Source organism: Corvus hawaiiensis, chromosome Z, assembly GCF_020740725.1.
Source record: "Corvus hawaiiensis isolate bCorHaw1 chromosome Z, bCorHaw1.pri.cur, whole genome shotgun sequence".
In the NCBI taxonomy this organism is placed as follows: domain Eukaryota; kingdom Metazoa; phylum Chordata; class Aves; order Passeriformes; family Corvidae; genus Corvus; species Corvus hawaiiensis.
In genome coordinates, this window is record NC_063255.1 from 42,865,126 (window position 1) to 42,888,963 (window position 23,838).

Sequence of the window (23,838 nt, forward strand, 5' to 3'; positions counted from 1 at the left end):
TATGCCCTGAGAAAGGCATGAATATATTCTTCATTTCCTCAGTATACAATCTGCTGAGCAGCAACTGTTAAACCAATTTGAAATACTATACTTGAAAAAAACCCAGCTTTTGTCAGACTGTCCTTTTTTCCATTCTTAGATCTCCTCAAATGCAGTTTATTTGGAGTTCCTAAGGAAAAAAGGCTTACTTGGTCACATTATATGTGCACGTGTATGTACTTCTTGCTTTTCCATCCCTTTTTCCACCATTAATACAACTTTATTTGAATATCTTTTTAACTCATTGGCTGGTTAGACAGTGAGGTAAGAAGTGAAATATTCCTCTTTTCTTTAAAGGTCCCATCAGGCAGGAAGTAGGTAAAGCAGAGAGTTGTTTGTAGACTCAGCTTTTGTTGCACATAAGAGAATCTGCTCAGAGAGGGGCACCTTCTGGCAGTATAATTCCCTAATGGTACTTTGTATTAGGGACAGAAAATACAAGACAGGCAGCAGTAAGAAATTCAGACTTCGTTGGTCCTAGTGTAGCAATGAATATGTGCTCAACCTATAATTTTTAGAAGCTTTTTTTGTGTGCTTAGAGAAAGTTGCTGTTTCTAACAGATTTGGTGAAATTATTGATAGGATTTAATGGAGGAGTCAGTTTAACAAATTATTAGTTAGTACATGTATGTATATGTGCCTGTAGCTTCTATGTAGATATCTGTGGTATATATACAGTATAATATCATATTCCTGATTTAATAGATAATTTATTTAATTCTTATGATAAACTAGTATGTTTTAAGGATGATTTACTTTGATTTGTGAATAGTTCAAGAAGCAGCATTTACCAAAGAGGCACATCTGTAGATAACCCAGTACACAGAAGGTTTTGTGGGCACCTATGAAACATTGTGTTTTTTACTTCTTTCCAGTTGAAATTGCTTCTTTTAGTTTATTCTTAATTCTCATAGATCTCTTTAGTATTTTCAGATAGGATGCCTGCAGCTTTTTACATACACATGTGTATGTCATTATGTATCTTACTGTATCTTTTTACTGTTACCTCACTTACTGACGTGCAATTCAAATTCTGCTCTTACGGCTGCAGAGCCAGAATAATGCTTTAAAAAGAACAGTTTACTTCAAATATGTGTCATGCGTAAAATTTACGGGATCTTTACTATGAAGGTAAATTAATAATATGCACACAGAAGCACAAAGCAAAGGTGCTTCAGCAAGAATAGTACAAGAGAGGGAATTTTTTTTCCCATGGAAAACCCACTATGTTTTAACAATAACTAGAGAGGGATGTTAAATAATTCCAGCTGTGGACATGACTATTCATCTCACTTTCTCTGTAAACAGCTGTTAAATTTGAAAAATTGGAATGCATTTAAATTTATTGTTAAGAGCAATCTCATCAATGTGCAATGAAAATGTAGATTTTATTAATGACTTCACAGGTTTTTTTGAAACTAAGAGTATTCGGCAGAGAGACTTTATGGTCACTTGTCAGCCATACAGTTAATTTTTTGTGGTCATTTTGTTTGCAGACTCCATGTCCACGTTCTGTCTAGTGTGCTCATAGAACAGGTCAGGGTGCCTGGCTGCTCTGTACTTCACAGGAGGAGAGAGCTGGTATTTAACCTCAGACAGTCCTAGGGGGAGTTACCGGGGGCGGGGGGGGTATAACTACTGTGTTTGTATGAGGAGTCAGCATTACTGAATCAGATGAAGATGAGTGTTCTTCATATTTGCTGATAGTGGATGTAAAGAGATGGAAGACAAACTGCAAAAAAGTTGAGAAGCTATAGCTTTCTGGTAGTTCCTTTCTAGACAGGAAGTATTGCTATGTTCACATTTGTTTTGGGGGGGTTTTAGCATAGTTCTCATACCTTCAACACAGATTTCAGAAGGCCTACCATGCAGTAACTCTAGTGAGCAGCTGCTCAATTTTACCAACTGGATGCAAAAATCCTGTGGTGGTATTCTGCATAGTGATAATTGCTGCTGTTCTTTTTATGTTCACAATGAGGAAATGTCTTAAGAAAATGGAAACTTCTTATTTACTGACTGTCAGATGATCACATTCTGCTCTTACTTATACTAGTACTGTAAAAATCCAGTTAATTTCAGTCATCCATCTCAAATATATGTAAAAGCAAAAATATTTAGATCTTTAACAGGAAGAGCTAATATATACCATTATACTTTTCAGAAGAGCAGACTGCTGCTAAGGATGCTTCCCAGGAGGAGTCTGAATCAATTCCGGAGTACACTGCTGAAGAGGAGCGAGAGGACAACAGGTTATGGAGAACGGTGGTTATTGGAGAACAGGAACAGAGAATTGATATGAGAGTCATTGAACCGTACAAAAAGGTCATTTCACATGGAGGTAGGAGAAGGTTTAAGCATTTTTTTAAATTGATGTAAAAAATTTATGCCTTATTGATCATGATTTATTTTTATTTTTGTTCCATTATCATGTGGACAAGGGGAGAGAGAATTTATTTTTCAGCCTTGGCTGAAATCAACGGGGCTTTCAGTTCAATATGGCGATGACTAATACGAATTTTAAATTCAAAGCTATTTTGGAAGCAGTATAGTGGACATATATGTGTCAGGAACAGTCTGGTCCTGACAACAGTCTGCAGGCTAAAACTGTTTTGAACAAGGAAAAAGGCTTTTGACCTACAGCAAAATAAGATTCTGAAAACTATGTTTGGTGGGTTTTGACAAAACCTTTTGCGAAGTATAATGCTCTGTGATTTGCTGAATGATGTATGTGGTTGCACAGATCTAAACAAGTAGAGTGGCAAAAGAAAGAAGATAGTTTTCCCTGAGGCTTCCATTCATCTGGCTACTTGCCTTATGTTATTTTTCTGCCATTTATAGTTGTCAGCAGCATTTTACTAGGAACTGGTTTATGGGACTTTTTACATAATTTATTAATGACTATTAAATAACATACCAAAGAAAACGTTTAAAGCAGGAAAATGACCCCATGTTCTTGCTATATTTTCTCATTTGCTTCCCAACTTCCTTAGAGAATTTATAGTTTCGGTGTTACTACTACACTTCTGTATATATTAATTCATATGGATAAATATTACTACAGATGTTGAAGGAAGAAAATGAAACAAGGCTTTCTAAGTGCCTTTTCCTTGGTGTCTTAGGTTTGAATTATCTTTGGATGCTATATTTTTGGGGAGCACTCTTTGCTCTCTGTTAAGCAAGGTATTAGGTTGAGTTGTTTTATTCCTGCAAGAACTGAGGCAGGCAATTTAGCATCCCAGAGGGAAGATTCGTGAGTTTATATCAGGATGCTTTTGTCACAGTGATGTTGATTTGCAGCATCAGTTAAAGATATTAAAATATTGAAGTTAAAATATTTTCAGCATTGAGCCTCTAGCTGGTAAAATTACATAAATAAATTATGGTTAATCTTTACATTTAAAGCAGCTAAATGCTAGCCTACAGGTATTCATGGTGGCCAGCGTACAGAAGGTTTAAACAGAATTAATAAAGATGTTTAAGCCTTCAAGCATTTTTCCACTACAGCACTACCATCAAAGATTTATGAATGTGATGACACCTCAGACACAGTTTAGCAAACATACACAGATGGCTTAATTTAGGAAACAAACACAAAATAATTTTGGGGCCTTGCTAATGTTGTTTATTTATATATTTTTGTATGCTGTAAACTATTCAATATGCATTTGCTGTAAAAACTTGTGTATTTCCTACTAGATGTTGATGTATATGTTTATATCAGCTTTTGTGAAAAATTAATGTTTAATGGGAGACTAGGTAATTCAGCTCAACTCTCAGTAAGAAATAATTTGAATTCAAATTTTACATGTCTGACATTTTTTAGATAACTCAAATGTAAGATAAAGAGCATTAAGTTTTCTTTACTTTTGAAACGATGCTTGTCAATAACATTAGTCATTGTAAAACAAACAGTGTGAGATGTAAGAATAAGTTTCAGCCTGCCACTGCCTAAACTGGAAATGTTTCCTGATATCTAGACAAATCAAAGTAAGTTAACGACTGGATTAAATTCTGTGTTTATGAAGTGGCAGATTGAAGACAAAGGAACAAAATAATTTTGTTGCATCTATCATGGAAAACTTTGGACAGCTTGAACAGTTTCTACATTACGGCAGCAAGGCCCATTCCATATGAAATTCCCTTTGGCAATAGTTTAGTGGAGTGTTTAGAGGGCCAGATTTACTTTAATCTCAAAAATAATAATAGGTTCTGACTAAAATTAGTCATTGGAAGTCAAGTCAAGCATCTCTTGATGATTCAGAGGTCTACTGAACATTCCTCCCTGCCAAATGACAGATAACAGCAAGTGCAGAATCTAGGTGGTAGCCACAAAATAGGAAAGAGGAGAGTAGATTTGGCAGTGTAGGTGTGAGATTGTCTTCAACATATGCTGATGAAGAAATTTCTTAGAGATCTTTCTCTTTGCTTAGGCTAACTGAGATTTGGGGCGAATGGATTTTACTGGCTTTTAGTGATGAATTAAAATGCACTTTTCCCTAAGGTGAAGATTCCTTCTCTTCAAGAAGTGTGTGAGGAAAAAATGGCTTAGATTTATCTGTGGATTTTTCTTCTGTTTGTTGTTAGTTAGCATCTGCACATAATCGTTATGCTTTCCATGAACTGCAAACTGTGCTGTGTAATTTAGTGGGCGCACCTGCCGTAATGTGCTCTTCCTGCCAAATTCCTGTGCAGCTGGACAGGTTGCTTTATGGCAGCATGATATAAAGTCTTCTAAAGTTTTATTAAATTTATGGAAGGAAGGAAATGTCCTCCCTATTTCCGTATTTGTAAACCTGAGGAGGAGAGAAATACTGCTTTTTCCTGTTGTTTAAACCCAGCTGGCAACTAAGCCCCACACAGCCACTCACTCCCACATGGTGAATCAGAAGAGTAAGACTGAGTAAACTCTTGGGTTGAGATAAGGACAGTTTAACACGTAAAGCAAAACCTGTGCACACAAGCAAAGCAAAACAAGAAATTCATTCACCACTTCCCAAGGACAGGCATGTACTCAGCCATCTCCAGGAGACCAGGGCCTCATGACACATAACAGTGACTTGGGAAGATCAAGGCCGTCACTGCAAATGTCCCCTCCTGTTTCCTCCTTCTTCACCTCCTGAGCATGATGCCATATGGTCTGGAATATCTGTGTGGTCAGTTGGGGTCGGCTGTCTTGGCAGTGTCCCCTTCGCCTTCCAAGTTCTTGTGCACCCTCTGCCTGCTCTCTGAGTGGTGGGGGGCAGTATGAAAAGCAGAAAAGGCCTTGGTCCTTTATGAGCACTGCGCAGCAATAACACAAACATCTCTATATTATCAACCATCTGATTTCAATGCAAATCAAAGCCACAGCCCCATACACGCCACTGTGAAGAAAATTCTCTTCCAGCCAAAACCAGCACAGTTCCAAATAGTCTAGCTGAATAATAATTTGTACTGAAAACAGGACTGGCGTACCATGAGCACTTTAGTTAGGCTTGGATATTGCTCTCTAGTATCCAGAAAGCACTGTAAAAGTCTTAAAATCTCCTCGTGGAAAGGTTGTTTAAGTAGTAGTATTATCCTTTAATTTTTGTCAGGAGCATGTTCCTGAGGGGAATTGAAGTTTCTTTCACAAATATTATCGTCTCTCCCTCATTGTCAGTTTTTTCTAGACTTGAAAGGTTTTTGAGTGTTCTCTGAGTGTATCTGTCTTCTGTCTCTCTGCGTCACTAGTGCTATTTACCTACAATTCCTACAGCACCTTTATAAATTACCTGCAGATTGCATGTATCCTTTAAGCAAAACTTTCAACTGAAACACAGGAGTATTTTTTCTTTATTTTTAATGATAAATACAGAAAATCCATAGCAGCTGCAAAGGATTGTGGAGAAGATTAAACAACATTAATCCATCATGAAAAAGAAACATTTTCTTTTGGATTATAAGCAACTGTGCTGGGCCGTGGAATGGTAGTGCTACAGCTTTGAAGATTTACAGCTATCATTAGGCAGTGATGGAGCCCAGAGAATGCCAGTATTGGACAACTAGAGTATCCAAGGTTAAAAAGTAATTTATACTAAACTTGCAACAAAGATCCCTGGGAGCTTTTAAGGGATAGTGGAGTGTAGTCATAATTTTAATGTTCTAAAGCTATTGGAGCTGCACAGGCCAACTGAGATTGGACTGCAAGAGTTTATGAAACATAATTCAAACGACGCAGGACAACAAATGTAGGATATTTTCTTTAGCCCCTTATTCCTCAGTCTGAGTTGAGCATTCAGTATGTGATTGCCACAGAGCTGCAATGAATGAGAGGTAGAGGCCTTAGAAGGCTTTTTTGCTATAAAAAGTTTACTAGTGGTTGTGCTGTGTGTGATTTTTGAGAATTCAGTTTAACTGACTGTCCAACTTCCTTATCACTTCATGATAGTTCATACATTTTCAAACCTTCAGTATGAAGCATTTTGGTATGCTTCAGCAGTAGACATAGTAGCTCTATTACAGGACTTTGAGATTTCTTTTTAAATTTTATCCTGTTAAAAGCCTTTGACAAAGATAAAAATGTGTTTTCGTTTTTTTCCACAGGATACTATGGTGATGGTCTGAATGCTATCATTGTGTTCACGGCATGCTTCTTGCCAGACAGCAGTCGAACTGATTACAACTATGTCATGGAAAATCTTTTCCTGTGAGTGATATGTGAGCAATGTGACAGAGTCTTTTGAGTTAGTATTCATAATTATGCAGAGAGAGGTAACCTGTCTTTCCTTAAGAGGTAATTTTGGTTGTTAGAAGGGGAATGACAAGGAAAATAGCAGTTTTAGATAAACTGCTCAGTGGAGTATTATTTTGGTATCCTTTACCTACTCACCTTCCCAAATTAAGGTATATTTATCAGGACCAAATCTGACTGTTAGTATCTCTGTAAATGTCAAGGAATGCAGTATCTTCAACTTGTTGGGGCTGCAGTCTTTGCACTATTTCACTAGTGATTTCCAGGTCTTGCTGAGAACAGTCAGCAGGGGCTTAGGCTGTTTTTCACTATTTGTTGTTTATTATATATTATCATGATGTGTCACTGAATGTATTTTTAATATCTGATATCTTGGGTTTAGGAGTCACATGGTCACTTTTTAACACTTGTTTTTTAAAAACAGGATAAATCGCAGTTGCTGACACAAGCAGCTCTAACTATGCTTCCTGATTCCAGCTGCTTCTGATTCAGCTGGAAGCGGCAGGGGCCAGTTGGGCAGGACACAAATTTGTCCACACAACCCCAAATTTTTCACAGGAAAATTATTCCTAATAGCAATTGGGGTGGCAGCCCAAAATTTTGAAGGCAGCTAAAGTGCCTTTAGCTACTTCCACTTACAGCTGTTAAAAAATCAATCATTCCAGTGTTTTCTATGCTGAAACCCAGTAAGTAATTTCTAAAGCCAGCAGGAGACAGCTTTTGCCATTTGCAGTTTACAAGGCACTGAGAGCACAGACCCAGGTCTCCTTAATATTCTAGTCTGTGAAGATGCACTTGTTGGCAGCCAGTGTCTTTAACATTGTGTCTATAGGTGAAAATAAGACTCAGTGTTTTAGTTTCTGGTCAGAATAACTAATACACACAATGCCCAGTAATTTAGAAGAGAAGAAGGAATTACTACAGTGGTTTTAACTTGGTAAGTATGGAATAAAGCTGACTATTACCAGGACTGACATTCAATAGTTGTTCTTTGTCTTCACCCAAGACCCTTGTTCAGATAGAGCTGGTGGTAAATGAACTTTGCAGAGAAAACCTTAAGAGCTTTTTCCACATGGCTTAAGGATATTGCCGAAGTCAATTTTATAGGTCACTTTTTCTGGCTGTGAACTGCAGCTTATTTTAAGGCTTATAGACTGTTTGGGTCTCTCTAAAACAGCAAGAAAAGGGAGCTAGTTCACCCCATTCTTTCAGTTCTAGATCTCTTCATTGCATGGAAATAGAGGGAGTGCAACAGTTTACTAAATATACAGTAACTGATATATTTAAATATTTGGTAATTCTTTACTGCTGAATTACACAGGGATCTGGAGAGACCTGCAAACTGCTGAATCTCTTTTCTTGTTTTATACAGCGTGTTTCTGATAGTATAGAAGCTACCTCTAGTTTCTGATTAACAACTGTCTTCAATTGCTCCTGAGTTTTGCTGCAGTTGCTTTCCCATCTGAATTCCTTTCACATTTCCTGCTATCTTCTTCCTATTTGTTATACTGACTAATTTTGTAAAATTGTCTTTGAAGAGTTGGGTTTGGGTGAAAATGCTTGAAACAGCTTCTGCAGCAGTTTTTGTAGATAATACAGAGCCACATTTAAAAATCTGCTGTTTAATTTGTGGCTGCCTAAAAGTCAGATTAAAGCCAGTCCACAGATTAATTTTTTAAAAAATAATCTCAATTTGAAGAACTACACTTTGAAAACAAAACCAACACTGCCTTCAGAGTGAGTCAGTTGTTTTGGTCAATGAGAAAATTTCTGTCCATCTTTTCAAATAATGAAGAAATTGCCATTATTACCAAAGAATAATAAATTACTAGATAGGTAAGGTTTGGAAGGGAGCTCAGCATCCTTAAAATGGCAAATGAGCTAATTCAACCTACATTACATTGTTGAATGAAAGTATGTGAGATTAGTGAGATCTGACTAAAAAACTAGCAAAGATTCCTTTTTGTCGTAATAGGGCTCCTACTTCTCGTGAGAAACATGCGTGATTTTTCTTACTATAACTGATTATGGGCATAATTCCCTTTGGAGTTAATAAACAGACCTTTCTTCAGACTGTCTTGTTCCATAACTGAAAGACTTGTAGTGTTTTAATACATACTTACACACTTCTGTATGTTTCAGTGTTTTAAGTGCCTTTAAAGCACTAGATGTTGTGCCCTGTGGGAAGAGCTAATCTCACAACCTGTCAAATAGTATCTTTGTTAAAGTAGCTATTAAATTAACTTTTATGCATCGGAATGCCCATGCAATGCCTTGCTTTCCTGTTTCACTGTTAGACATAAGCCTTCACAAATGTCAGGCAAATGCAGGGAATGCACAACTGCAAGGTAAGAAAGAGCAGTGAAATGCATTGAGGGAGTAGTGATTTAGATGGGATTTACCAAATGCATGAAACTAGTCTAGTTAATGGCTGCCTACTTTATGCCCAGATAAAATACCGCTCTCTGGTGAGAACTAGATTTCCTACAGTTCTTTTAAAGACATTACATCCTAAGGAATTTAAGGGTCAGATTAGATTGTGAGGCATTCCCATACAACTCTGAAAGGGGCCATTATGCTTTGGGATAGAGGTGCCTTTTGTAGTGGGTGCACTCAGGCATTCAGGTTTTTAAGGTGTGACTTGCGGTTTTTATTCTAGTTTTTACATAGGCATGCCTTGAAGCTAGATAGTAGAGAGAACAGTTTGAACATTCCTGTGATGATCAGATGCCAAATGAGATGGGGACTGCTGAATAAACCATCTGCATAGATAGTCCCAAACAAGACTTTAAAACTATCCTCTTACTTGAATGAGTAGTGTGCTCTTCTAGGTAGGATGAATTTTGCCCCAAGAGCACTGTCTGATAATGAGTGTTGGGAGTGTTTTGCTCACAAAATGAAGTCATGTCCTGGAGTGCTCTGTCCCATCAGAAGTCAAGTTGATGGACAAGTTTTCTTAGACTTGAGTTTTTTTGTGTTTTGCAGTCACAGACTCGGTAGCAGTAGTGTGAGGATCACTAGAATTACAAACAAGTATCTTCTGACACCTTTTATTTTTGCATTGAGCAAACCTGATGATTAGAATAGTGAGCAGAAGTTTCTCCAGAGTTAATTACAGAAGCTGGTAGGACTTCACATGATGCTGCCATGTTCTCCCTTGCAAAGTCTCCTGATTTCAATACTTCTAAGGAAAAGCAAATTCACCAGTGATATTTGAAAACTCACTGTGAAACTCTTGTTTTTGTAAGGAAACCACATACTTTTGAAGACATAGGTAAGACTGTGGTTTTCTAGTTATGTATCCACAGGTACCATGGTGATCAATGCTAAATGTTTGCTTTTGTTTGAAGGAAAAGAAAAGCCTGTGTTATCATGAAGTGTTTAGTCTGCCTTCATTTATTCCTAGTAGCCTGATTTAGTTCGGGCTTAAGCAGATAATGTGCAGTATATGCTTACTGGCACCTGTATTTTTATCAGATATGTAATCAGTACCTTAGAGCTGATGGTAGCTGAAGACTATATGATTGTCTACTTGAATGGAGCAACACCAAGAAGAAGAATGCCTGGATTGGGTTGGATGAAAAAATGTTATCAGATGATTGATCGGCGGTAAGTAATATATTCCTGTCTGATCCGCAGCTGTTATTTTAAACACTGTCCATTTCTGTAACTCACCTGTATGCCAGGGTTTACTGTATGAGATCTTTCTTCATCTTTTGTGGTTTTTTTCTGTTTTTCTGAGAATTTTTTTTTTTTTTTTACTTAGATTACGGAAGAATTTGAAATCATTTATAATTGTTCATCCATCGTGGTTTATCAGGACAATTCTGGCTGTGACACGACCTTTTATAAGGTATGTAATAAATGCCAGTGATTTTCTATGTCCCTAAGAGTACATATGCACCCTAAATCATCAAACATGGCTGTTAATCTTTCACTGAATAGTACTCATTTTATAGCTCATGTTGGGATTTTGGAAGTTGAATTTCACCTTCCTAAGGTGAATAGGGGAAAAAAAAATATATGAGTATCTAGTTGCAGATGTCATAGACATGGTTTTGTAAACCTGTATGTGTATGTAAAACTGGAAATACAGTTTCATAAAATAGTCTTTATTCGGAACCCAGATAAAAGGCATATAGAAAAGGGGACTGCATGTAAGATAATCACCTTATTTTAAAGATCCTGGATACAGAACAAGATTAAGCTACAGTTCTGGGTTTTTAAAATATCATTGCTGCTCATAATTCATACAAGAGGACTGCCTGCCCCCTGAGGTTTTTGAATGCATTTGGTTTCAAAAAAGGTTTAATGCTGTCAAAAATAATGCTTTGATTAGTAAGACAATCAAAAAAAAAGGTTACCAACTTTAAAGACTTCACACTTACTGTAGAGGGAAGTATGCAGTTCAAATCCTGAGATCAGAGAGAACAGACTGGAAGGTGTGAAAAAGAGTTGCTTCAGGCAGGAAAAGAATCATCATCTACAGAAGCCACGCAGCAAATGACATATGTCATGAGAGATCTCAGGGAGTTCTGCTCACAGACTGCAGGTGAAGACACTGGAGATGTCTTGTCACAGGGTGCTCTGTCCTGACAGGGTGACACTGGGATCGGGAAGCATGTGAGATGTCCCATTGCTGCCAAAGTGCAACAGGCTGAGTGTCATAATGGAGCTCCTTTCTAGATGTGGTATCTTTAAGACCAAGTTGAAAGTAACAATTCAAAATACCCTAGTAACAGGGAAACAATACTTGGAATTATCAACAGTAGTTATGAGGATTCACTGAGTTGCATTTTGATATCTGAGATATTTCTGTTGCCATCTTATTTGCTCCCAGAAATGAGAGTTTGTTTTTTTCTTTTAAAGTCATGTCTGTTTCAATTCATTAGTCATTTATTCAAAATGACCATACTAAGCAGCAGTGATTAGAGGTTTTTCATTACCAAACAGGAGAAAATATTCACTCTAAATAGTTTGACAAAGCAGATTAGCAGTACTTAACTTGACACACTAGAGACCATCTCAGCCAAGTAGACTGAGTCTTGGTGCGAGAAGAAAGTGAAGTGCAAATATAAGCTGAAAAAAGGTGGGCAGGGCACATGACTAGTGTGACTTTTGTGGAGGATGACATGAGATATTTGGACCCTTACCAAGGACAGAAGAACATTATGAGTCCCGTCCCAGCTAAGATGTGGGACTGAACAGCAGAAATCAAAAACCTGAAAGACAACAAAATTTTAAGGGGCAGTCAAGTCACTGAGGGCAGGCTATCCTCAATTCTACCTCTACTCTATTCTACCTCAAAAACTGGCAAGAAAATTCAGTGGAGTGTGGGACCCATCTTGACTGACAAACTATTGTCTGAATACACAGAATGAAAAGAACTAGAGGTAACAGAGATAGATCTTGGATACTCTTTTAGGACCCTTATAGATACTCCAAAAATTATTTGAGTTGTGTTAGGTAAGAAATTAGATTTCTAATAAAGCAAGGGTCTGTGAAACATACTTGGCTTGTGATGAAAGTATTTAAATGGTGGAAAGTTACCATTATTGGCAGCATGCTTTCCCTAAAGTCTGAAAGAAACTGTATCTGGCATGCCCATACACTGACTCCCACATGAAGGAATTACTTAGAAATCAGTCACTGTAGTGGAATTAGTGGACCCAGAAGAATCCTTAGGAGGAAAAATTAGCCTTTGAAAGATTTATTTAATCCCTTCCCACCATCTTTAGAAGCTTATGATTGACTTGCAGCTTGCCAAGTTATTTTAGGTGGCAGTTCTGATGCTACAGACTATGATTAACATTTTGGATAAAATGCTAAGAATCTGTGTATTACCAAGCTTTGACTGAATAACTGTGAGTGATTCTTGCATCTAAAATGTGGCCATTGTCTGATCCAGTGTGTGTGTGCCTAGTGATGCTAATCTGGTACAAATTACAGTGAATGAGCTTAAACAACTGTTCACAGCACCTTTATGCATTCTGTTCCAGTTGTCTCAATTTATCTTATGGGGAAGATACGTATGTTGAGGGGAGGGCCAGTAACCTTCTGCTCAGAGCTCTTTCAGAAGCTTCCTATTGTCTGGCTGCATGTCAGCAGCAGGTCAGCAGTAAATAGACAGAACATGTTCTGTTTTTCAAGACCTACACTTAACATATATGGTCAATGTGAGCTTGCCACTACTACTGGTGTTACAAGATGATCTAAATACAACTAGAGCTAAATTTGAAAATTGGCTTTATGAGCCAAATGAGAAAGATAGATTTATCATAACCTCACACTTAACAAATAGCTTAGGTTAGACAAGTAAATAGCCTTATGTTTTAAGTGTGTTTTCTGAACAATTTAGCCTTAATTCCAAATGATCATTTTTCAAGTGCAATAAATGAATGATATAGCACAGCAGGAATAAACAAGATATTTCCTCATAAAAACAGACCCTGCAGTAAGAATAGACACAATCAGATCTATGCTCTTCTGAACAAATGATGAAATTCAGTTTTATTGTGTTTGATTGAGAATTGGTGTAAAATAGAAATGTTAAGTCATCACAATCACTTGATAACCATCACGATGATTATATCCATGTTAAGTAATGCTTCCCATCTCTTTTTACAGGTAAGTAGTCTGTAAGGAATTTGATTGTTTTCCAAATTTTTATACATCTCCTTCCAACTGTCCATTGCATTCATATTCACTCAAGTTCAGATGGGAATGCCCAGGTACCTTGCCTTCTGAGATGTTACAGCTGCCTCATACATCAGCAAAGTTGAGTCATTTATGGCCCACGAGTTATGTCAGGGATTAATACCTTCAGGCTCTGTGTGAAAGTCCTGGTTCTTTCCCAGAGGGAAGTTTTCGGACTGAGCCATTAAGTAAGAGAGGATTGGCATGATAAAAAGCGCTATCCCACCTCACAGGATTTCCCTCTTACCAGCCTTTTTCAACTGTGGTAGGAGGATTTTTTGAGTCATTAATCATTAACAGTCCAGTCTCTCAGTCTGTGATTGAAATATGAATATCCAAATGCTTAATTATTTAACATATTTAATACATTTCTTCATTTGGTTTTAGTATGTCATAAAAGAGTGGGGGCAAAGTTATTTTAATACCTTTTTTTCTGTGTTTCAGCTCTAAGTTCAGCAGTAAGATACAGTACATCAACACATTGGCAGAGCTTCGGGAGATGATTCCAATGGAGTATGTGCATATACCAGATAGTATTGTCAAGTAAGTGATGTACACTAAGCATGTACTTGTTCTAATGGAAACTATTTTCACAAACTAGTAATAGTGTTACAGACTGTAAGAAAAACAGAAAGCACTTTCCTGATGTTCTTAAAAATTATCATGTGTTGTTCCACAAACATTTCACTGTCAAACTCAGAAGCAGGAGACCACTGTGTAAGAGAAACACAACACACAATAAATATTTACTTCTAGGGGAGTGGGAAAATAGTTTGGCCTTTCCTGAGGTATCATCTATGCCATATTTTTTCATAACTTTTACTACTATTTAAGTGAAAGTGTTTTCAAGTTTTATTCATGCAGGGCTTTGAACAGAAACATTAATTAAAAGATAGCCTGTTCAATACAAGACCAGTGAAATTCCATAGGTTTACTGTTCCTTACCTTGTCAATTTTCATGGTTAAATCCACAACCACTGAAAGACAGTTTCTCTGTTCCTGTGGCTTATGTGAAGAAGTTTTGTAAATTCAGGCATTTCTAAAGGAAAATATCTGTTAAAAATTTGTAGGAAGTTGATTGGCATTGCTCACCTCAACTGACATTTTTTCAGACCGGAAAACAACAAAATGAAACGGTATACCAGGACTGAAAACACAACTGAAAAAAACCATGGTCTTCATGTAGTCATTATCAAAAAGATGTACAGTTCAGGATTTTTTTTTTTAATTGTTCTCTTTAGCAAATGTCCCAGGTATTGAACAGCCTGTTCTAGAAGGTAGTTTGGTGAGTCGATACATAAGTATGATTGTATTTTCATTATGATTGGTCAGTGACAGCTTTTGAAGTTGTCACAGATCTCTTCGACCCAGGCAGGAGTTTTCACACCTGTTTCACAGCAGTAGTAAGGCAATTTCCTTTGTCAGGCTAGTGGTGTAATTCCAGGGAGCAAGTGGGAAGCTCAGTTCTGGCAATGGCAGTCATGAAAACAGTATATTACAGTTGTGAAATCAGAGGTCATAGAGACTTTCACTCAATTTCATTTGCTGCTGTAACTTCTGTAGAGATGGAATGTTGCTAAGAATGTGGAGCAGAGGCCATTGGTCAACTGACAAAGAGATGTCCATAATGTTTTAACATCCCTAACAAATTATCTTTTGATTCCTGTAAACATTTTGGTTTCTTATAGTTCCCTTTGTTAGAAACCTTACCGTGATACAGAGAGTTTCTATCTGTTTCCTTGCTGTGTTTTACCGTTACACCGTGGCAGTACACACATCTGTGTTATGCACATTTTTTCTTCCCTGTAGAATTAAAAATGTTCAAGAAGTCCATTCACCTCTCCGACCAAAGGTGAAATGATCACGGCACTAGTAGCAAAGAAATGTTAGTAGTCAAAACTTCAAGAGTTTTAAGGCAATGCCTATTTCATGTCATCAGCAGCCAGATGAGAGATTATGAGTTTGCTGAAAAAAGACAGAACTGGAAAGATGACAGTTGTGCCCATCTGTGGCAAGCATTTCAAGATGTTGTGATAACAAGATTTAGAGGCTGTGTGCATTCAAGGCATTTGTGAGGGGCTATTCCTGTACCATAGGGAGAAGAGCAGTGTTCAGCTCATAGCTTCACTTCTGGTGCAAATTGAGAGAGATTCCTGCAGAAAAGTTCCTGTACCATCGGGAGAAGAGCAGTGTTCAGCTCATAGCTTCACTTCTGGTGCAAATTGAGAGAGATTCCTGCAGAAAAATACAGTTAATCTTTTGGCTTCGTAATTTCTCCATTGCCAAGAACAAACATACCACCTATGGTCAAGAAAAATCCCACCTTTAGAAAGTACATAGTGTTATGCCAGAATTTGGGTTGTGTCGTTTTTTGGTAGTTTTTAGTGAAGTGGGATACAATATGCTTGTTGTACCATATGAACTTTTACATCTTTTCTCTTCCTTCATCCACTCGTATCTTGTAAGGTATGATGAAGAGAAGTGTATTAAGAGAAGAATGAGGTAAAACTTGCTTTCTAGCCCAGTGCTGCTGCTCATAATGGAGTGAATCTGTGTGACAGCCTTTCACCTGCAGGCGACCTCAACAGCTGAATGAGAGAGGACTTGCAATGATGTGGAACCTTACTTTCCCCTTCAAGCTGTTGAGATCAGCCTCCCTTGCGAATAAAACTCACTGAACTGTAAATGTCCTTGACTTGGCCCAGGCTGCAGCTAGTTTAACATTATCTGATAGAGCAACTGAATGCTTTCAGCTCTGTCCACTGGGCATGCCTCAGACCCCTGCTGCTTCTCTGTCTCTGCCTCCAAATGAGCTAAATAAGGAGTTACAGATTTAAGGTGGGTTGAGCACAGGGATAAATGGTATCATACTGAAGTGAAGATCTTTAGGGTTAGCTCTAAATTATACTGGGTGCCTATTTTAAAAGCATGTACTGCATTTGTTCTTTGCTCTGCTATTGCTCTGCTTCACTCTTATGCTCTGCTTGCTTCTCTGTTTCTTCATATCAATAACTTTTACTCATGCAGACTGGATGAAGAGCTGAGGGAAGCTTCAGAAACAGCTAAGTAAGATAGCTTTCAGCTGGATGCTGGCATTATATTGTTTCACAGGAATAGCTTGAATGCAGTAGTAAATTGTGTTTGGTACAACAGTCAGCTTGTAGTATCAATTGCTGTGTCAGTTGCCCCATTTGTGAATTGACTTCCCCTCTCACTGCTTTTGTACTGCTGGGTCTCAGTAATAAATAATCATACCTTTACACTATAAAACATTTTTGCTGGTTTTTGATGATTGTTTCTGCAGTCATGAGAATGACTGAAGTCACATACTCCATTAAAATGGATCATTAAACATTTTCTACCCTTCACCTTTTATGTCAGATGATTCATACAGTTTTTAAGAGGTAGTTCTTTCTACGATTTTTTTTTTTTACAGTTTACTAAATTAGGGTTAGCTAATATACCTCATTCTCAGTCAAGGTAGATACCTTAACCATAAATTCTTTTGTCTTTCCAGGTTGGCTGGATAGGCCAGGGAAATAATACTTGATAATAGTATTATACTGTCTATGGTTACTTAATAAATCAGTGGCAGGTGATGATCAGATGCTTTAAACTGATAACTCTGTGCTTTGACTTGAGTATATTGAGGCAGTATGGTGTAGAGAACCAAAGAAATCCTTAAGTACAAAATTCTTGACTCACTGAGCAGAGCTTTAGAAAGTATCCAGTGCACTTTCCTCATGTGGGTATTGTACACAAAATTCCTGAGCAGGAGTCTGTGTCTGTTGGTTCTAGTTTAACATTCTCCCTTGCAGTTTTTGTAACCAAAGATTTTGAGTTTTGAAATTTCTTTTCATCTTACAGCTTCTTCTTTTTCCAAAACTTTTTCCAAAAGTTCCTTCTTTTGCAGTACACATTTTCCTTCAGTTCTTCTGAGGTTAGTTTCTAAAACAACCACAGAGAAATATCTAAAATACTGGCCACTGCTTTTTGATTCTAGTAGTTAAGACTGCCTCAGAAGCAATAAATTCACATAAGTAGTTACCTGATACCACCTGACTATTTTGTTAGACAAAAAGGCCTACCCAGCCTTGAAATGTAACTACTATCCCTTCTATTCAAACATTTTCAAATGCACTGTATATGTGACAATGAAAACTCAGTGCAAGAAAGCTGCTTTCTTTTTACTCCATTTAAAATATTAGAGGCTGCAGTGTAACAAGTGAAAGGGGAACAAAATATTCATATGAGACATCACTGGTTATTGTTATTGTTGGATGTATGAGGTCACTGTAGTGCATTTCCCTTCTCCATATTAAAGAAATAGCTTAAATTTTTTTTTCTCAAACTAATGTGTGTTGTGGGCACTAAGATCCCTACATTCCTAACAACAACAACATTTCTGTGTTTGTGCTGTCAAAGATACTCATTACAGTTGATTATTACATCCCCAAATTTTATGTCGTATTTTAAAAGAGAAAGAAATAAATAAACACAGAAAAAATGTTTACTCATTTTTTTCCTTGTATCCAGAACTAGCTGCCTCTCAAATGATCCAGAAATGGCTTCAGTGGAGCAGGAGTAAGAATTTATGCCTAATACTGTCATTACATTTTAACATTATTTTACAATCATGCTGCTAGGAACTGAGGCTGGGTAGACTCCTTAAAGCTTTTTTGAGACCTAAATACTTTTATGGTAATATTCAGGAACAACATATACAGGCAGAAAAAGCATTGAAGCTTTAGTATCTTTATATTTTATATAATTTATGTATGTGTTATATACTGAAGATTTGTTATATTTGTGTTGCACTGTGAAGTGTGTTTGAAGTGTCCTTAACCATTTCCAAGCAGAGAGAGATACAGTTGTTAGCCTGAGAATATTCAGGTTAAGGTATGTTAAAAACAGATAGAAAAAGTGCATCATGATCACAGTGAAGATGGTCCCATGCGTTATCCTCAATTTTAAACTTGTTGTTCTCATTCAAAGATTAAAAAGTCTTACATTTTACTTTGATTTCTGGGCCATACTCTTGACATGTGCCGTCTCTTTGCTTTTCTGCTTCTCAGCTTCTTCCATAATTATTTTCCTGATTAAATCTCAAGCGTCTTTACGTCTTTTCCTTTCGAAGGCAGCCAAAGAAGCAGCCTCTCTCTCCGTCCAAATGCCAGGAACTGGCTGCCCACAAACCCAGGTGAAAGAGATGCACCCCTCCTTCTGTGGCCAGGTCCTTTGTTTTTCTTAAGCACCCAGTAATTTGTCCCCCTGGCAACATGTATGGGGAAAATTCTTTAAGAGAAAAAGAAAACAGGAGGAGAACTAAAACCCCAACAACCCATCTGACGGGTGTGTAGAAAAACGCTGTTGTCTTGATGCCTTGGGTTTTAACTTTCATATTTGTCAAATCCTGTACTGCCTAGTGTGTAACTCTGAAGTTTCTTGTAGCCTGTTAGCTGCTGTTCTCTCATGCTAGGTAGACATAACAAACCCTCTCCAGGCCTGTTCTACAAGGACACTCAGACTGTCCTAGGCCCAAAAAGTATAAACCAAAAGCCTCTAAAAGCAGGGGCAAGCTTGGGGAAGCTACATCATTAACTGAAGCTTTAATTGGAGAATTAACCCTGGTATGCAAATGAACCAAACTTATAAAAGTGTGAAGAACTTGTGACCTATTGCCCATCTTGGGGTCCATCTTGGCAGTAGCGTCTGGACTCCCCAGGGTCTACCTTTGAAGGCCCTTCAAATAAATACCTACCTTTATTCCCTTATTCCTGTCTATGTTTTTTAGGTGGCCACTTCAGGCATCAGTCTCACACTGGAATATTGTACAGGAAATATCATACAGTAAACCTGAATCCTCAGCAAAAGATTCCATTAATAACATGAGTATTAATAAATAATTAGAAGTATATGTAGCAAAAAGTTGCATAAATAATTTGGAGCTTTGGTTTTTACTTTTTAAAATATAAAACAGTACTCTAATAAGCTATCACACTGTCATACCTCATATAGAGGTTAGAATCATAAAGGTAAAATCCTGATTCCTGAACCGGTTGACATTATACCTCATTATACATCTTTTTCTTTCCTCAGACACTGTTTTATTCTATAATGAGTCAATATGAGAACTGGTTTTCAAAGTATAAGAACAAAAAATGACAAGTTAAAGACTTTGCTAATGATTTTGACCTTTTGTGGCTTGAGCAACTTTCCTGTTTTTCTCAAAAGATAAGCTGGGCAGCAAAAAGCAATACGAGAAAAGAATTTGCATTTATCTTAAATAAATATAGTTAAAGCCAAATAATGGTAATTCATGGCATTTATTTTCCCTGCATAAGTATGACTCTGTCTTCAGAAGTGGCAATAATCTTCCTGTGATCATATCCCTCATTTCTTGTGTAATTTCTTCAGGAAATAGGATCCTGTGTAAATCCCTTCACTCTGAGAACAGCAGTTTTACACAGACTTTTGTTCTGTATCCTTTCTGCTGAAATGCCTCTGGAGTCTGCCCAGCTCTTAGTTTGTTTCTGTTGTCTCTTTCATACTATTCCAAAGGCTTTTGTCTATTGTCATGCTCCCTTGTGTTCTATTTTGTTTAACTCCTTGCACTTCTTTGTGACTTTAAAAAAAAATTATTAAATAATTCACAGTGAAAGAACCATTGTGTAACAGTTCATAAATATTGAGGAAACTTTAAATTATGTATTCTTGAAGGAAGATTGTATCTTGAGGCAATATTTATGAAGCAACTTCTTAGTCTAAAGAATACTTCTGAAGTGTTTGATGACGTGCTTTGCACTAAATAGCAAAACTCTACACTTAGCAACATTTTTAGGGGTACCCATTCCTGCCACACTGTTGTATCATTCCACCAGTGGCTCTTCCCCCACCTGATGTTTACTTCAGATTGGAATTGCTGAAAAAGTAGTTGTTAATTTCAATAAAACAGTAACAGAACTTAATAAGGTGTGTACTTCCATAGATGTAGATGGGATGTGTGTAAGTTATTTCACATTATTGCGTTGAAATAAGTGAGAGATAAGGATACTCAATGCTTTTTGGGAGCTCAGGATTGGGTAAATGACTAGCCATGTGTTTTTACACACTGATGTTGTTGTTCTTTGTCATTTTGTCTTTAATAAATAGCATGGACATGACCCTGAAATAAGAAGCATCGTTGCCAGGCATTTGAAGAAGAGGTTTCACATGGATTTTCATCACCCAGACAATCACAACCATGCTGTACAATGAGTGATTTGGTCAATTGTGTTTGGTTCATAAGTTTTCCCTGTCATTCAGCAATTCAAGAAGACCAAAAGGGCCAGTCCTAGTGCCATGGGACAGCAGAATTTTTGGGCCTGGTTATTTTTGTTGTTTTCAGAAACAGTTTTCATTAGGAAAGCTATATCATCTAGCATTGGTTTCTATGTGTGTGTGCCATTTCTTTTTAGAAGGATACCATTTTACCAACAGTGTGCCTCATGAATAGGTCAATGAGGATGGGGATTTTTTCATTTTTGTCTTCAGCATGTTAATGTTTATGCATAGCTGAACATGATCGTTATTGTTACAATAAGTATTAGTTTGCTTGTGTCACAAAGCAGCAGCAACTTTATTGTTTAAAAATAATTTTAGAAACTATGCAGGACTTTTTTGAATTTGACAGGCCATGTTGGATGAGGCTTTGGGCAGCATGTCTAGTGAAAGGTGTCCTTGCACAAGGCAAAAGGGCTGGACCTAGATGATCCTTGAGACACCTTCCAGCTGAAAGTATTCATGCTTCTATGAACTTGTGTTTCTTGCTGTCTGAAAAGTCTTTCCATCTTCATTAAATGATTTTTTTATTTGGTCAGAGAAAAGTGTGATATACTAAAAAATAAATTAGTTGTCAAACAGACTTCCAAGAGAGTGAATGAGTAACTCAAATTTTATTTTACTAATTGAGTTTAGTATCTTTGTTTTAGGGATAATTTTCTGGAAGCAGCTAATCCTGTAAATGATTGTTATATATTCTAAAATTCTTGGAGCACTAATTTATTGTTTCTTTCTAAGTCTGTTTCTTTAAAAACATTTTTTTAAAGTTATGAGTCTTCAAATTACATACTGTCTCCAATTGTAAAGGCTATTAATTTTCTGAATGTGAGTCAGATATTCTTTCCTACTAACAGCTGAGAGGTGGGAGTCATACTCATTTTTTAGGAATATATGTTAAAATATTGTTCAGAGTGTTTCTGTTAGATAAAAAAATAAGTCTTACAATGGTGTTTGTTGTCTGTGTCACAGAACACAGCAGTAAAAACACAAAAGTGAAAAAACCCTAAGCATCTGTTGTTTGCTGCTGTCCTGTTTATTGCCACAAAAGACACTACTGTAAGTCCTACTCCTTGCTGGGAAATAGCTTCAGTTTCTCAGACTATGCTTTTGCAGGAGTGTACAAAGTAATTATCGAGTGATTTCTGTATGATTTTAAAAGACAAGAGTCAAGAATATGACAAATGTTTTCTCTTACCCTAATGAACACACATATGCACTTTCCAAACCTGCTGACTAACCTGCCTTTTGGGAAGTCCTAATGGAAGTCATATTATTACATACTCTTTGAAATATTCTTTTTTTCACAAGGTTCTTACATGCCCTAGAATTACATCTGTGGATTCTTTACTTTGTAAAGAAATCCTTAGACATAACAATTCAAGATAAATTCACCTTTTAAGTATGGTCTAACTCTAGTCCTGCTTTCAGTTCAGAATTATTAATGGAACAGAAAACAAGCAAAATACTTATTGGGGCATAAAGTTTAAGCAGAGGCAGTATAGCATGAGCATTCATTTTTTCAGCAGGATCTAAACTGAAAGTAAAAGTTCTGTTTGTCCTTCGATGGTTTTGTTCTGTGGTTCACACACTTCCAACTCTGTCAGTTTCTGTTTTGTATTTGCAAGATAGTCTGCAAGCATTGAAGCAAGCATCTGTCATTGTGTGCATAGTTGTTCAGCTACTGTAACAAAGATTGACAAAATTGTCAGAAAGGCAAAATAGTGCTTTCTTATTGGCCAGCATGAAAACTGAAATATGTGCCCTCTGCAGTCCTTGCTCTGTGCTGGTGTCTCTGTCATACTTGCTAGTCTGCTGTATCACATCTTTCTGTCAGTTCCTGAAAATTTTCACAGAGGAAGGGCCTAATCCTGCTGACCATTGTTGCTGCTCTGTAACCTTGTCTTAAACTAGGGTCTGGTAGTTTCCACCTTTTCTCAGATATTTGAATCCTGGCTTGTGTCTGCCTTATAAAAGTGCTGTCACTTAGTATATTGGGGATAATGTTTTATGTACAGATTAATATTTGTATTGACTTCCAGATGCTAATTAAGCTTCATTAAGATCTAAACTATTAAAAGCATTTAGTAGCATGAAGTTGCATCTTTTGTAGACTTGTAGTTTAAGCCTCCTAGGATAAGCCACGTGACTGGTGTTATGCAATAGATGAGAAAAGTTTCCACTTGAGAAGTTCACCACAAGGCGGAGGTTCAGCACAAATCTTCATTCATTGTTTGAGACCTAAGTGGGGTATAAGAGATTTGTGATTTTGTCAGCTCAGAGTTGAATTTAATTCTATTTGCTTCGTGTGAAATAACTAAACAGCAAAGTTATACATTAATTAATATGATTAGTATGGACAGAATAATGGTGGCAGCTTGAGATGGAAGGAATTTGTTTAAGCCAAATGTCACATTAAAATAAAATGGGGCATCGATGTGATGGTTAAAAAATTATTGCAAGACCAAAGTGTGGTTATCTTTGCTTATTAATATATTTTGGAAAGTTTTTTAATGTTATGATATAGCAATTCTATATAAACAATAATGTATCAATATTACTAAATCAGTAGTTTGTTGAAAGAGAAATATAGTACGTATAATTGCACAGATACAAGCTTTTATATATGGATTTTTTCTACTGTGTATCAGAGTGCTGAGGTCAAATATAAATTTATAGTTGCAATTTTTTTTTGTTAAAATACCTATGCTGATTTAAATTATAGATTAAGCAATACAAGGATATCTAATATCATTGTATGGATATATATACACCTATGAATCAGAAATAAAGAATTGCAACCCACCACTGGAAATATTTCCTTTCAGCTCCAAATTGTGGGGTTTTTTGTTCCCTGGGTGCATGGAAACACTTGACTGGTTCAGGTCAGTTCTTTGCACAGTTACAGATATTTTGTTTTACTTTCCATTCCCTGTCTGTCTTTCCGAAAACTGAAATGGAGTTAATTTTGTTTCTCATTATATTATTCCCCGTCTACCTTTATTAAAATTGTGGCTTTGTTGATACTAGCAGTATTGTTCCTGAAAGAAAGCAGCTCTTTAAATTGCTTTCTA

General features: G+C 36.9%; 1 protein-coding gene across 10 annotated transcripts in view; it reads left to right on the forward strand.

The window, feature by feature from the left end:
• The window catches only part of PRUNE2 (prune homolog 2 with BCH domain), a 137,231-nt gene extending 113,662 nt beyond the window's left edge, over positions 1 to 23,569 (forward strand). For 3 of the 10 annotated variants that reach the window (XM_048291053.1, XM_048291054.1, XM_048291061.1), the window contains 9 exons: positions 2,201 to 2,377; positions 6,604 to 6,706; positions 10,229 to 10,360; positions 10,518 to 10,604; positions 13,892 to 13,990; positions 15,914 to 15,949; positions 16,475 to 16,513; positions 17,984 to 18,031; positions 20,600 to 23,569. In XM_048291053.1, coding sequence (XP_048147010.1) covers positions 2,201 to 2,377; positions 6,604 to 6,706; positions 10,229 to 10,360; positions 10,518 to 10,604; positions 13,892 to 13,990; positions 15,914 to 15,949; positions 16,475 to 16,513; positions 17,984 to 18,031; positions 20,600 to 20,621 — 743 coding nt within the window. In that variant the 3' untranslated portion in view covers positions 20,622 to 23,569. Of the gene's footprint in view, positions 1 to 2,200; positions 2,378 to 6,603; positions 6,707 to 10,228; positions 10,361 to 10,517; positions 10,605 to 13,891; positions 13,991 to 14,688; positions 15,737 to 15,913; positions 15,950 to 16,200; positions 16,286 to 16,474; positions 16,514 to 17,983; positions 18,032 to 20,599 lie in introns of those variants that run through there. The other 7 variants (XM_048291056.1, XM_048291057.1, XM_048291055.1 and 4 more) reach the window with 5 other exon arrangements.
• Positions 23,570 to 23,838: the final 269 nt, after the last annotated feature.